Here is a 15,595-nt window from a genome sequence, read left to right on the forward strand (position 1 = left end):
ATTCCATCAGTTGCTAAAATCTAGGTTTTAAAAGTTCCATTGTAAAACATTTTATTATATGTTTTGTAACTTTACTTAAACTGAACAAATATAGGCAACAAATTAAAGTTTTGCATTAATAAAGATATTTTGTGAATACTGTGGCAAAATATTAATGCAATGTGCATTTTGTTAAAATTTTGTTTAAACTAAAAAATTAGTCTCACCAAATAAAATTTCACTGCTTAGACACATTTCAAAATTTCTATAATTTAGTAAGGTGTTAATAAAACACTCACATTATAGGAGATAATGTTTGTGTGGTTTGTGTTTACTTGCAACAGACAAGGATTGCTTGAGATCACCGATGCACTTGTAACTGCATCTGGAAGTATTACTGCTCTTGTTGTCAAGTTTAACCTGCTTTCAACTGAAAAGTTGCTGCAGCCAATAAATTCAGCTATGATCTGAAACATAAATATTTTTCAAAAAGTTTTGTGACAAATTTTGTAAAAGTGTTTGTTATGCAAATGTAATCTCACCTTAATTGAATATTCAGTCATTGGCTTCAGTGCATTTAAAGTTGATTTGAAGTCATTGTAGTTGAATGTTTTTATTGAAATCAAAGTTCCACTACCTTGATTTATAATATCAACCTGGAACTGTTAAATTTGTTTTTGTTAAACTTGCATTAAAAAAATATTTTTTTGTGTGGAATTAAAGCCTTACCTTGTTGATTGTGAGTCCAGTTTGGTTTGTTATTTTACCAAACTGATCGGTCCACATTATAGTAGCATTTGACGAATTGCATTTAGTTGTTGTTCCTTTTAAAGTTAGGGTGACTGTAACAACAATAATAATAAAAACAAAGCAATTGTTTTTGCATTTATTTTTACTTTTGATTTGATTATTTTTAAGCCTAATTAATTTAAAACCTTACATTTGACTTGGCATATGTAGTAAGCTTCAGTTGAACAGTTGACATTAACCGTCTCCCATCCATTAGTTCCATAAGAAAGTGCTATTTGCTGACAAGTTGTTTTATTCAGTGAAGTGAAGTTTGCTGTTGTTCCATCGCTCCACAACCATTGCTTGGATTTCCATTTGGCTCCAAGTAAGACTTTATTGTCTACTATTAAAACAAATAGATTCTTCAGTCAGAGCTTCGTTCGTAACAGTTGATTAAATATCACGGCAATGACCATTATATTTTTGATAACTACTTGCCAACCTAACCAAGATCAGTTAATAAATAAAATTACCACAATTATCAATAAAAAACAACATAATTATATAAAAACCAAAAATATTTACAGCAGGTTATATATAATGACAATGACCAGTATACTTTTAATAACTATCAAAATAACACTGGGAAATTAAACCGAGATCTGTTGATAAACTTTAATAACAACATAATAATAATTAAAGCTTTAACGTTAAATTGCCTTTATATTCTTGGGGGTTTATACATGATCTTCAATAACAGTAGCATTCATTATTTGTTTGGGCTTCTTAGTTAATGTGCGTTACATTTAATTCTAGAGTTTATTTTAATGTAGAAACAACATTTTCACCTGGTACATAGAATGTTCCAACTAAATTGGTGTGATTGTGATAAACCTCACCACTGACGTCTGTCAAACGATATGAGTAAATACTCCATATTCTTTGTTGGTAAATAAATATTGCTTTATGTGCAGGGGTTGGTGATGTATTTGCGTACAACATAAAATCGAAATACCAACCTGTAAATCAGTGCTTTAATAAATGTGGATGAAATATGTTTTGGACTTCTAATACAAAGTTAACACTTATTTTGTGGAATTAGTTTACACACAAAATACTTATATTTGTTTCATAAACATTTGTAAATGACACAGTCTCCATAAGACTGTTTAGACTCGCTGAACAAATTATTGTAATCAAACTGTTGTTTTTAATATCAACAAATGGATAAATTTATGATAACTTAATTAATGTATTTATGTGTTTGGCAAATCTAAGCGACGAATTATATCTTACCATCACCATGACATGATGTTACTAATGTTACAGCCCACTTGTATAACCTTTCTTGAGCAAAACAGAAGTATATGGCAGTTCTTCCGGCTGCATTTCTGTGTAAGTGTTCGATTGCATGAAACACATGTGATGAATAATGTGAGAATATGATGTAATCCAGATGACTTACGTGTTGTAAAGGTCAACGTATGACAAGTGTCCCAACCTAGAAGTGCTTTTCCAATCACCCACTTCATCAGGTGATTTCGAGTATTTGTAAAACAATGCTTTACGATAATAATTATAGGGGTTGTAGAAAATCCAAACTCTTGTAAGATCTGCAAAATAAATTAAAAAATGTTGATTATATCAGAATACGTATTTAATCGAAATTACTTAGCTGGCCAAGATTAATATTGCAAAAATATTATATTTGTCCTAAAAACATTTTACTTCTTTTGCATTGTAATCTCAATATTTATTTCGGTTGATTAACAACAATAGTACAGCATTAAAACCTTAACGTAACAATATATTATGATGTCATTTATTTAACCTGTCTGTAAAGTGTCAGCCATCGATGTTGTTATTTGATTTGTTTTCACATCATTATTCACCACTAGATGTCCTCCCAGCAATGCACAATTGTTTTCAGCATCATTTAAATTCAAAAGATCATTTGACAACTTTAACACCTTTGACCCAACTCCATGTATAACTGGATTGCAAATTGCTGAAATAAACATGATTAATTGCTTTTGAAAAGTTAAATTTACTTTCAGGGGAAATTAAACTGAAAACTTTTTTCTATTAAATACATGAATAAATACTTACCTGAACATTGATAAGACAAATGGCCTGCCAGAATTAAAACAAAAATCATTTTGTTACAAGCATCTAATGTGGAACTATGCAGAAATAATCACAATGATAGCTCAGTGCTTCATTATAACTTATAAATGGAAGGAAACTGAAAATGAAAGCAAGTTATAGACAAAAGTGTGTGTCATACACTTCATATTTGTTTTCCTTAAGTGTATGGGGATTACTTAATGACTCAGTTGACACAATTAACACTTCCTGGTTCATAGACTTTCTGATCTCAACACAATACAGCTTTCCTTGTCAACGTATGTAGGAAAAAAAAAATTGGCATTATATACATTATAACCATCCATTTGGCATATTTCCTCATATATTTGGGACATTTTAAGTAACAAATATTTCAATTAAATAATGAAAGAATAACATGTTTATATTCCCAGAACAGGTGTTAATGCTGGCCCAGTGGAGATTGCAAGAATCTTAACTAACTCCTAACTGCAAAACGTGGACTATCTGGGGTTTGTTGCATTTATGTAGAAGGTATTGTATTCATTTATATTACTGTTTTTTTATATTTAACTCAACTATTTCCAACAGGCCAATTATTTATTCTATTGAATGTGATATAAAATTGAAATAATGCTCTTATTTTTCACCACTATATTCATGAGACGTATACCTTGTACTCAACATGTTTTTCATCTCATTGGTCACTAACACAAAATTTCTGTGGTTTATAGCTTCTAATAAACCATTGAAATAACTTTTAGCGAATTATTTGAAGGGCCTTCACCTATTGTAGTTATGTGAAATACTTTTTGTGTCTTTTAAAGTCAAGGTCTACTTTCTCTAATCTGGCCTGTAATGTTACAGTTAAAAATAACCGGAATCAAAAACCCAAGTTCAACTTAAATGTGTCGATTTCGTAGAGTTCTGCAGCCTGGATTTCAAAGTAACTAGTTATATAAAATACTTTTTGTGTCTTTTAAAGTCAAGATCTAGAAATAACTTCGTTGTTATTGCACTCTTACATTTTGCAGCCTTAGCGGTTGTAAAATTTGGTAATGCGCATATTGGACTCTGGACTCGGGCAGTTTTATGTGGTCTTACTCGAGTCAGATTCCGCAGCTCTGCTTATAACTGGGCATTTAAGACACCAATCAAACATCATTTAAATTAGCTGTGAGGTTCCTATTTAAATCAAGGGGCTTAAGTTTCAATATTCTTGGTTTAATATCTTCTTTAACATAACACTGATGGTCACTATGTTTATTAAAGTTAATATAATGACATTATTTACTGTTCACAATTTTTTTTGACAGAAATGTCCAAAAAATATTTGCTTTAATTTTATTTATTGTCGTTATTTACTTACAAGGGCAAGGATATCTTCTTTACAGATATTTATATCGTCATTACTGGTAAAAACAGAATAGTTTCTTTTTCATAAAGTAACGTTTATTCAAACTATTTTGTTTTTTCTTGACTCCAAAAACATCACACTTTTTAAACCTTTTTTATTTCATGTTAATATAGACACCAGATCGCTAAAACACAACAACCATTACCACATTTAAACTGCTCATATTACATTCAAATCAATTATTTTTTACAAAGCACTTTTGACGACACTTGAGTGAAGTTAGAACGGCATAACATGAACAGCATCTGTAAAAATATTATTACTTAGTTGAAACTATTAATAGTTGAAATGATATTGTTACTCAATAGTGAAAATGATAGTTGTAGTACCTTAAGCTTAATGTAAAGATATTATTAAAAATAAAACTTGCTTTTTGGTGTAAACGAAGTTATATGCCGATGTTTTGATCTTCTTGTATTTTAAGACTAGTAATTCCTTTAACAAAATCAACTGTACCCTGATGAGGTCAGCTTGTGTCAGTTGCCGACACATTGGTTTATACTTCGTTTACACCAGAAGAGCGGTTTCTATCTTTTGTAAAGATATTATGTTAACAAATTGTTATTTAACCTAAAATCTTAGGTTTGATTGGCAGAAAAAAGTTGGGTAATTTAAACCTTTTTTTCTATTTGAAGGAAAAATCCTGGGCGGCCTTGAGACTTAAAAATTTCATTTGATTGACAGGTTTATTTTTAAACTTGTGGCGCATAGAAACCAATTATGTTGTTTTTGTTTTTCACAAATAAAACTACAATAGGTCGTACACAAGTAGAATGACATCATAAAGCTATCATATAAGTTTGTAAAGTATGCAGGCCACTGAATCTATTAAACATTTTTTTAATCGTGTTTAATAACAAACTTTTTTTTGTAAGCTAGCTCTATGCGCTCTGAAGAGAAGTGAACAGCTAAATGCTGATTATATAGCTATCATAGAAGTGTGTAACCTACAGACAACTGAGCTCAAATAAACTTTTAACTTTGTTTTAGTTATGCTCTTTTTGAACATGTTTGATGACTAGTGATTTGTATTTAAAAATATATCATTGAAGTGGATCACTGAATAAAATACACATTTAACAAACTTGAAAAAGCTTTTGACAAGTTATGGCAGCTTCATACGTAAAGTACTTAACTGAATATAATTCAATCTAAGTATATTGTAGGGTTGTGATGTCAACTGGTCAATGCTTTCGCACTTACGCGATGACGGCTGTGTTATTTTCAAATACTGCGTTGTTGCACATTTATTTATTATACGCATTCTGCGTCAAAGAAATGCGTATCGCACCCGGGGTAGCATTGACCAGTTGACATCACAACCCTACAATATACTTAGATTGTATTATATTTTAGTTAAATACTTTACGTATAAAGCTGCCATACTTGGTCAAAAGCTTCTTCAAGTTTCAATTGGAATTTCGTATTGGGTTTATAAGTTATCGGGATTTGACTTTAGGACCAACTATTTTTGGGACTCACAAGAGTTACTTCCGTAAGTGGCATCTGCCTTATGCTAACTAGCTCCGCTCATCTATAGTTTGAAACTGGTTGTTCGTTCGTCAATTAATACAATTCTAACAACCTTTAAATATTATGATTGGCTCGCGAGTTTATCACGCAACCTGAGTTATTGAAGTCTAAAAGAAGCGTCAATTAGAGCGCCCAAGATCGAGTAACAATTTAATTTTAACTCAACTAAGTCGAGTCCCGCAATATGACAACAAAAGTACATTTAAACCAAATGTGTAAAATGCCTTTTTACAGAAACATCCACTTTCTACAAACTTGTACAACTTACGTGAGCAGAGAGCATAAGGGGCAGATGACGGGCAGTAGCAGAGGTGAGTTGGTGAGAAACGACGCTTCAAGCAAATCGGTTTCCTCTGGCCTTCACTCCAGTGGCAGAAATACCTCCGTGGGGTCAAGCAAATGTAACTTCGCGCGTAAACTTCAAGCAAAATAACAACAAAAAGTATATAAATTTGTTGATATCTTCAGGTTGTTGCACTCCATTTTTTTACCATCACCAGTTTCAACTAGTTTGTGATGTTGGTTTGAAAAACTTGGGCTAGGCTTTGACCTAGAAAATAAACTAGTCCCACTATACATCCCCTGTACCTATTCACGTTAACTAAAATAAGGTTGTTTAGCAGCAATCCACTCATAGTGGTGTCACCCACTGTATCCAAAGATAATTTTCTAGCTATATTATAGTTTGCATATGAACAATGCTTCAATACTGCAGGCACTGTTATTAACATTCGTGAATAAAATAATGTAACAGATGTAAATAGTAGTCAATGCAAAATATTTTATCGTTTTATTAACATTAATGCAAAGGCCTAATAAAATTTAAAAATATATGTTTTAGGCAATGGTTTGAATATGTTTAACACAATGATAAAACAAAGTAAAATAAATTCAACAGATCTTACCCGAAAAGGGTCTTGTATGAAACGTGCGTTTTATAGTAACAATTTTTTGTTTAATGCTAACAGTTAAAGACCCAATACCACAAATCCACAATGCGTGGATTGAAATGCTGCTTCATCCTTATGAAACTTTATTCTGAGCATGCGCATGTCAGACTCAGGACTCCAGTAGTCTTACTTAAGTCTTGCTCCATGTATTATTGATCATAACTTTCAACTTGGTGGTTAAAAAAATGGCCGATACTACCAACATTTTGTATCTCTGCATTTTCACAGCTGGTTCTAAGATTTCTCTGATGGTCATAATTATTTTTTGAAAGAGTCATTTCACAACTTTATAAACTAATAATAACATTTTTTCCAGACGAGCAACCAGTGTTGTAATGGATCAAGTAGATGATTTTTTCAAATGATGTAGGTAAGTCACTGTTTTAAATGACTTTGATTAAAATTCAATGTTTTCATTAAATATGTTTTATAACAGTTTTTGCACATAAAACAATTTGCGTTTTTGTTACTTTTAGTAGAAAAGTTTACCAATTTTAATAATTTGACATTTTTTTATGTCAATTACTTCACTTGAATTTGATTTGCTCTATGACTGCTCGACTGTAACTTGGACAAGTTATTGCACAAAATGACTTGACACTTGATTCAAGTGATTTCAAAATGCCTATAAAGTGAGTGGCAATTAAATACTTTTGTATCTTTCCTTTAAAGTAACTTACAAATGTTTCCAACGAATTTCATCTGGCAAGGTACGATCAACAGCAAAATAATCAGCAAAGAAATGTTCATCACGATTTCTGCATAAAATAGACTGAAAATCCATATGTTGTTGTAGGCGTTAATGTGAAGAAAATAGGATAATTTATGTTTAAAAAAAAATATTTAATTTCGTTACATATAACCAAATGTAATTGAATGTTCAACAACAAAACTTAACCAGTTATCTAGATTTCTTTGGGTCAAAGATGAGCAAGTTCAAAATATAAACAAATTTAATTATTTAAATACAAATAAAAGACACGAAATGCCATATTTTTGCAATTTTGTATTTAATACGCACCTAGTTATAGTCCTTCAAATTTTCAAACACCTACAGCTGACGACTATAACTTCGCTCCAAGCTTGTTTAATTGCAGTTTGTCAAAGTTTAATTTGCTGTTTATTTAAACCACAAAACCACAAAACGCACCAAACAGTGATCAGTTGAAATGACTCACAGGAAGTTCAAATGAAGTCATACTTTAAATCTAAAATGCGAACGTTTTAAAACAAACAACTCCATGACTAATCGGTGTAACCCGGATTAATAAGTTCAATAATTTAAAGATTATATACAAATTTTATACATAATTAATAATGAAGTTAAAATTTCATGAGCAAAATTTAAACCTTTATGGGTTAGCAATTTAAATGGGGAAGAACCCAAATGAAAAATAACTTTATTTTCAGGGTGAATCACCATTTATAGTTTCCACCAGTAAATGGCGCTAAAGAGTATTTTCTCAAATAAAAATATTTAAGTTGAATTTAGCGTTCGACCTTCGGTCAGTAATTTGGAAGGATTTTGAAGAAAAAATATATTTTTGAATTGTTTGCAGGTTATTCTTTCCGTTTTTTCATATTATTTAAAAAAAATCCTAGTTTTTAAAAGAATTTGGCTCTTCTTTTGTTAAATTTAAACGTTTTTTAGAAATTTAAACTACAGAAGTATGTTTTTTAATTTTTCTAGATTTGCCAGGACTATATTCCTTTCAGGTCGTTTTTTTGTGAGTATTTATTAAATATAAAGGTACAGCAACATAATGTACAAAATATAAGCGGCAGACGTTTAAACAAGTAAATTTAAAAAATACAAATTTGAAGTGCTTATGGATGGCAAAAGAACTGAAGAAAACAAGTTGAAGCTGAAAAGGTAAAAATTATTAGTACATTGTACACAAACATCTATAAATTCAACAGGTAGAAAAATATGAACTCATTTCGCAACATTACTAAGTAATTGCATATAAAGAGGTATAGCATAAATTTTAATAAAAAGCTACTTGCATGAAAATAATAAAGTGTTTAAAAAAGGCACCAAAAACAATATATCTGACAGCGGTTTGATTAATTAGAAATCCAATATCAGCAGTAGGAACAAACACTACTGTAATATATCTTGATTTGGTTAAAAACGGAAATAGTGGAAAATTACAATGTACAAAAACTAAGGTAGTAAACGTATTAAACCACAATTATTCAACATAAATAAAAGTAAACATTAATGCATATTTGTTTTTTAAGGTAGGAAATTAGTAAAATTAATAAAAGGGTTTTAAAAGTTAGGTAATAATTTGAAGACTTTAAACGGAAGAAGGACAGAGTGCGGAATATCATGCCCGATCCCGGCTCGTCCGACACAGCACCAATACTCTAAATAAGACAGCTATTTATTTAAACTTCAGTGGAACATCCCTTCTTCGAGAAGAATTAAGTCAGGAGTTTATCTACCAAAGCGAAAATTTATTAATTAGCGTCGCGGAGTGAAGCAACTTAATAAAGCAAATGTGTAAAACAATTTTTTCACGCACTTCTAGCATTATAAGTAATCAAAATGGAATTTACGTAGAAAGAATATCAAAGCCCATACAGAAGTAGGTGTATCATCTTGAATGTTTCGAATAACTCTTTATTCATTTTCAACTAAAGAGTTATTCGAAACGTTCACAAAATACTTCCTACTTCGTAACAATATCATTCAAAAAGTTTTTTTCGATTTGTTGTGATTTTTAGGCTCATATAATTTCAAATATATCAAAATTAAGACAAAAAACAAAATTGAATTATAACAGCATTTAATTTCACCTTAGTTGTAGGAATTATCAGATGCCAAAGAATCAACTTTTAAAGAGAGCTCGTTAATTTTCAAAGTCAAGTCGTTATGCATGTTTTTAACCTGAAACAAAAAAATATCGATGTTAAACAAATCGATTGAAATAAAAAAACTTTAGTTAAAACTATTTATTATCACTTAAATAAAATCAGAATTTTCTTTCGAATAACAGAATCTGCCTGAATCCGATATTCGGTTTACCAAGTTTCTGTACACTTACAATTTTGTTTGTTTAAAATCAACAAATTGCCTCAAGGAAACATAAAAATCAAACCAAAATATTCAACCTGTTATATTAAATCTTTCTTTTGTTTAACATTACTATTAGGTTACACTATGCAGGATCTGTAATGTAGCTTGCAATAATGAATTGCAAAGCAAAATAGGTCAAGAAAAGCGACATCATGTTTCACAATAACTGAAGAACGTCTGAATTAAGATGATGTCAATTTACCCGAACTTTTTGGCTTTAAAAGTATGAACAAAACACTTAAATACTCACCGCACGGGCGATGTCATCAAGAGAAGCTTCTTTGCCTGGAGTTGAATCGACTTGCTGAACATTAGAAGGCTGTTCAACCTGTGAATGTGAATAAAAAGTTTGGAACTTAAAGTTTAATAATTTAATATCGGTATAAACGTTAAGACGCTAAGCATCAGTTTAACATAATAACAAATTTCAATTTAAATGCGGAGACAGTAGATTATAATTATCAGATGCAGCGCAAACTTTTTAAAGAAACGTTATGCACTTTCAACCTAAATAAACGCCAACCCTCGTGAAATATCATAAGTGTCCAATCTGGGTTCACGGATTGGCTAAGCAGTATTTTGTTTTTGGCGAAAGTTTAATTTTTGCATCTGGTCACCGTGATAAGGGATTAGGCAATTGAAAGATTTAGGAAATGCTTACCTGGCATTGCATTGGTGTAGATGTTGTAGTTTTAAGCTCAGTCGGTGATTCGTAGGATTTAGATTCAAGCCTAACAATGTGAAATTATAGTTAGTGATGTAGAAATCAATACAAAACACGTAGATCACAGGATATTTTAGTTGTAAAAGGCAGCTATGGCCGAGGTCGTGAGTTCGAACCTCACCGAAGGCTATATAGTTGTTTTTCTGCCTTGCTTACACCATTGACTGATGCTTAGTATTTTGTTTTTGAACAAAGGTACCGCGACTTGATCCGACCTCAAATAACGTTACCGGTACTATGCTCTAAAACGCTATATTTTTGACTTCGGAATTCTGTTCTTTGTCAATTTCAATGTAATGTATTGGTAGAAATATATTTATTTTACTAGGATATCTACAATGAATCGCAAGTTACAAATTAATCAAGCATCCGATTGGCACCGGTATCACCCTCACATCGCTCCAATCCACCGCCGCCGCCGTTTGTCTCCAAAATTGAAACAACATTGTAAATATTGGAAATCGCGCTCTGATTGGTCCAAATTTTTGCGATTTGGGGATTTTGGGAAAAACCGCCAAGCGAAGTCTGGTGGCTTGGCAACTGACTACAACAATGCAGTATTAGTGCTGCTCTGCATTTTAGACTTTCTAAAGGCCTTGTTTAAAGTGAGCAGATAAAATAGAGTAGCGTCACAACTTGCGTCATGCTGTTTTCCCCGTGGATTGCACGTAGGGTGTTTTACCAAGCAGACAGCAAGGCGACAAGCTTGTCAAAAAAAGCTTGACCGCCTGCTGTTTATGCACTGCTACTTCCTGACTTTTATTTTTTAAAACGGCTTGAAACATTTATTGGCAACACTTAGAATAGCTTGTATAGTTTGTTTTTAGGTTTTGGTGAACTGTAGACAGGAACAGTTGTTTTGCTATGTGCTTAATACTTTCAACGTTGTTAAGTACGATAAGGCTTTGTTTTTGTTTATTTTTTATTAAACACCTTAATTAAATGTAATATTGATAGATGGGTGTTTTGTATGCATTATCGATGCGTAGCTTTTTTACTGTGAGACTTTGTTTTTGTTGTTTTTAGATATTAAATACAGAGATAATAGTTTACTAGATGTTGATTGCAGTATGCCTAAGACAGGACCATCTGACTACGAATGGAATATGCGCATCGAGCAGTATGTCAACAGCTCATTCAGGTTTCAGCGCGGACAACGACCTAAACCTGGCTCTAAATGGGCAAAGGTCTTTGACAAAATAGACAAATGTCCAAGACACAGCAATGTGTCCGCTAAAGGACTATTTGGCTCTTTGATTAAATGTAATTGTGGATACCACGGACAGGTAATTGAACAGCTTTATAAACAACAAGATTATTTGCCTTTATATCTATTTTAAAACTTTGTTATTTGTGTTTTTACAAACTGATAAAAATTGTTGTTGTATCAGGTGAAAAAACAGTCAAATATACACCAATCGCCGGTAAATAGAGCTGACATGGGTTCAAACTCAACAACAGTAAGTGAAATATTTCGATTACACAGTTTGTAGACTCAAGAAAAAATAAACTTAATCATTAGTAAATTTATCTTATGCAGGAAATTGTAGACTTGCCTTCTACAAGCACACCTACTGATAAAAGCGATATTGGATTGCTTAAGCCGGTGCCCACAACTGAAGGAACTTCTAATGTTGAGGTTGGTGAAGCTTTATGACCAGTTGTTTTCTAATGTTTTACGGCCTAATATTAACACAAAGTTTTGTCATTCAGCCTTCAACTAGCACTTCTGCTCAGGGAGTTATCACCACTGCTACTGGGCTGGCCAAGGTAAGAAATTGCTTTATTGATTTTGTTTGAAATAGTAAAATTATATTTATTTTGTAAAAGGCTTCACGGCAGCCAACTGACTATTCCCTTCGGCTTCCAAAACTCTGGCAAGAGAACTTGGTTGTCAGGCTGGGAGCCAAGGAGGATGCTAGATGGATTGGCAAGTCAATGTTTTCTAGCAAGGGTATTCTTTCAAATAATCTTTCTACATGGAATTTCCCCCCACCCGCACCAAAGCCTACAGATCCTGCAAAGCCAAATCCAGCAAAGTACTTTTTGAGGAGACTTTTTTTGTGGATGCCTTACAAGATGTGGGGTTTAAGTCTCCAATGCAAAAGCTGCAAATTACACCACCTGACATCGAAAGGTCTTTACAAGACCATACGCTTGGTTTTAGATATGGCAGACCATTACTACCTTGCCACCGAGTATTTGCAATGCACACAGTGTAATGCAACTTACAGAGGATATGACAAGGCCGTAATGGAGCAGCTGCCATACAGACTGCACTGTCAGTTTCCTGCAGTGCTGACCTACAAGTAAGTGATCAGGCTTTAATGGACCAAGCTGTGTGTTGATGTTGTGTTCTATGAGTATCAATCTATTATTTCAGATTTGGATGTGACATGGCAGTTGTGTCGCTGATGAGATCACGAACACTGGGGAACAGTCCAACGGCGTTGCAGAATAACCTAGAGGAAATGCATAGCGAAGCATGGCTCAAAAAGTCCATCCACTACTTAAATGATTGCAAACGGTTCCAGAAGGGTGCTGCTAGATTGGCTGGCATGCAAAATTTGGTATTTGAGGAGCCTCCGCCGTTTCGCAATCCCCCAACTGCCAAGTGGTTTTTAACAGCACATGTTAAATTCCTCTTTGAACAGTTGGATGTCATGAAGGCCAGCCTGACATCGGTTTATGGATCTGTTTTAAAAATAGATTCCACCAAAAAGATTGTGAAAAAAATCCAAGGGAAGCATGCAGGTAAACAGCTTTTTTGATAATTTTTTTCTGTGTTTTGCTTGTGCTGACAATAATATGTGTGTTGCAGGTTCTGCCAATTGGGTAACTTCGGTGGGAAATGAAAGAGGAGAGATTGTCCTGTCAATACTGACAACGTCTGAAAGCAAGTCAACACTGCAGCAAATGGCAGATGGCTTGATGAGGCGTTATGCTGCTGCTTCTGAACCACCACCAAGCCTTCTTTACACAGATTGCGATTGCTGTAATTTTCGGGGTCCATCTAAATATCAGGATCTCTTTAGCCAGTGGCCAGACCTTGTTGTCAGACTGGACATTTGGCATTTTATGAGAAGGCTTGCTGTTGGGTGCACAACTGAATCTCATCCTTTGTATGGGCCATTCATGTCATCACTCTCCAAGTGCATTTTTGAGTGGGATACAAGTGACCTGGCCCTGCTGTTTGATGCCAAAAAGAATGAGATTCACAGAAGCACAGGAAGAATGCCCACCGACATAGCAGTGAAGAAAGCTATCGGCAAAAAGGAACTGGCCAGGCATTGTCGGCGTCAAACTCGAGGTGCAGAGGCAACTATGGCATGGATCGATTCGCTCCTCCGTTCCTTTCATCCTGCTACGGATTGCTTAGGCGTTCCAATATTTAAACAGGAAATGTTTGAAATTTGGAATGAACAAAGGAGGCATGTGGAGTGCATCCAAGACCCTCCTAACTTCTCACTTTATATGCTGATTGGTAAAATTGAAAAGGGTGGAATTACACTGCCTGTTTTCCGCTGTTGCAGAGGGTCTACATCTCTGGAGAGTTTCCATCTTCATTTAAATCGTTTTATACCAGGTACGTAATAAGATATCATTTTTCTAATTGCTGTTTGCATCTAATGGCTTTTTAACTGTAACAGGTTCATCAGCTAATCTAAACAATTTCCAGGCCTATCTTATGGAAGGAATTACCCGCTGGAATGCTGATCGGCTGTCCGCCAGCATTGACTTGGAACAAAAGCCAGCATTGCGGCTTTATGATGTCCAGTTGCAAAATGTTGGCAACAATCTGTTCCAAACAATGCTGGGCAAAACCATCCTTCCCGCTCACCAAATGCCTGGGGTTTACACTCAGGAACTGGTAGGCATAGAATATCTGTTGGCACAGTCAGATATTTCTATGCCAAACGTAGACTTAAGTGGGGACACTGATGAAGGTTTTTCCTCGGACCTGGAAGAAAAACATGATGAAGACAGCCCTTCTGAGACCGACATGGACTATGTAGATGTGCCCGGTGATGTGGAAGCCAAGTTTGAGGTACCGTAGGTAACTTTTTTATTTGCAGATTTCAATATTACTAACAACAGCTAACTTAGCACCATATTCCAGGAAATACTTTCAGATGAGTCTGTTGATGCTGCTGGTTTGCCTGGCTGGGATAAGGTGGAAGGCTTGTCCAAAGCTCTGGTCGATCTGCAGGGTCAGACAGTGGGACAGAATGATGGGCAGAAAATTCAACTTCTCTGGAATAACCTTGACGAATTCGACAAAAGACCAATGCACTTTCAGCAACGCTTCCAGTCAAAACCACTGGTCGTTTTCACCGTGTCAAGCAGCCGGATAAAACACACCCTGGATCGGATTCTGCAGCTCGGTAAGCGGATTTAAACTGTTTGGCACGTTTGGCTGTGAACGCTAATAAAGTAATGCGGTCACTTTTTGTTTAGAGCCTTTGTCACTGGCGGAGAGGCCGCCTTTGGTCCTTCACAGAGTCGCCTGATGGAGGCGATATTCACCAGGCTTTGTGACCAAAACGCATCTCCCGAAAAGGCCACCACCAACCAACCTTTTACGTCGCGCTGGAAGCTTGTTGTGTTGAAATACAACGAACTTCGTAATAGCCTGCAGAACAGTCCGTTGATGGATCAAACTGGTATTCAGCTTTTACCAGTAAATGAGACCACCGTCACAAAATGGTACGTTTTGTATGTAGTTGACGTATTTTGAATGCTAAAGGGTGTAATCCCTTTTTTTGTTGCGCCAAATTTATGTGGCACCTCTTTGAATTTCAGGTACAAGGGAAAGGTTCGAAAGCAAACCCAAACGACCTTGCTTCAGGGAATTCCCCGTTTCGAAACAACTGCTGCAGCAACAGCTTTGCCTCCCTACGAAGAACGACCTACAGCGCCGCCAGCAAGGAAACATGAACAATTAAAGCAGTCCGAACCGGACGATACAGTTGGCGGGGCAACCTGGGCGAGAAAGCCGCATGACGTACCGTCCACCTCGAGGGGTACGTTAAAATCATTAACGCACTCAACAATGTTGGTCTCCGTTTTAT

General features: G+C 34.5%; 1 protein-coding gene across 3 annotated transcripts; it reads left to right on the forward strand.

Moving 5' to 3' along the window:
- The first annotated feature begins 10,954 nt into the window (after positions 1 to 10,954).
- On the forward strand, positions 10,955 to 15,176 carry LOC146141287 (uncharacterized). 3 transcript variants are annotated; one of them, XM_083391395.1, is made up of 10 exons: positions 10,955 to 11,809; positions 11,915 to 11,983; positions 12,064 to 12,162; positions 12,237 to 12,293; positions 12,354 to 12,832; positions 12,907 to 13,277; positions 13,345 to 14,109; positions 14,174 to 14,576; positions 14,644 to 14,908; positions 14,982 to 15,123. In XM_083391395.1, exons 1-9 carry the CDS (start codon positions 11,594 to 11,596, stop codon positions 14,876 to 14,878), a joined length of 2,694 nt encoding a protein of 897 aa, XP_083247521.1. In that variant the 5' UTR covers positions 10,955 to 11,593; the 3' UTR covers positions 14,879 to 14,908; positions 14,982 to 15,123. The 3 variants fall into 3 exon arrangements, with proteins under 3 accessions (XP_083247521.1, XP_083247522.1, XP_083247520.1); XM_083391394.1 differs by having other exon boundaries at positions 10,956 to 11,809; positions 14,174 to 14,571; positions 14,982 to 15,176; XM_083391396.1 differs by lacking the exon at positions 14,982 to 15,123 and having other exon boundaries at positions 14,174 to 14,580; positions 14,644 to 14,767.
- Positions 15,177 to 15,595: the final 419 nt, after the last annotated feature.

Source organism: Ascidiella aspersa, chromosome 6, assembly GCF_963924565.1.
Source record: "Ascidiella aspersa chromosome 6, kaAscAspe10.2, whole genome shotgun sequence".
In the NCBI taxonomy this organism is placed as follows: domain Eukaryota; kingdom Metazoa; phylum Chordata; class Ascidiacea; order Phlebobranchia; family Ascidiidae; genus Ascidiella; species Ascidiella aspersa.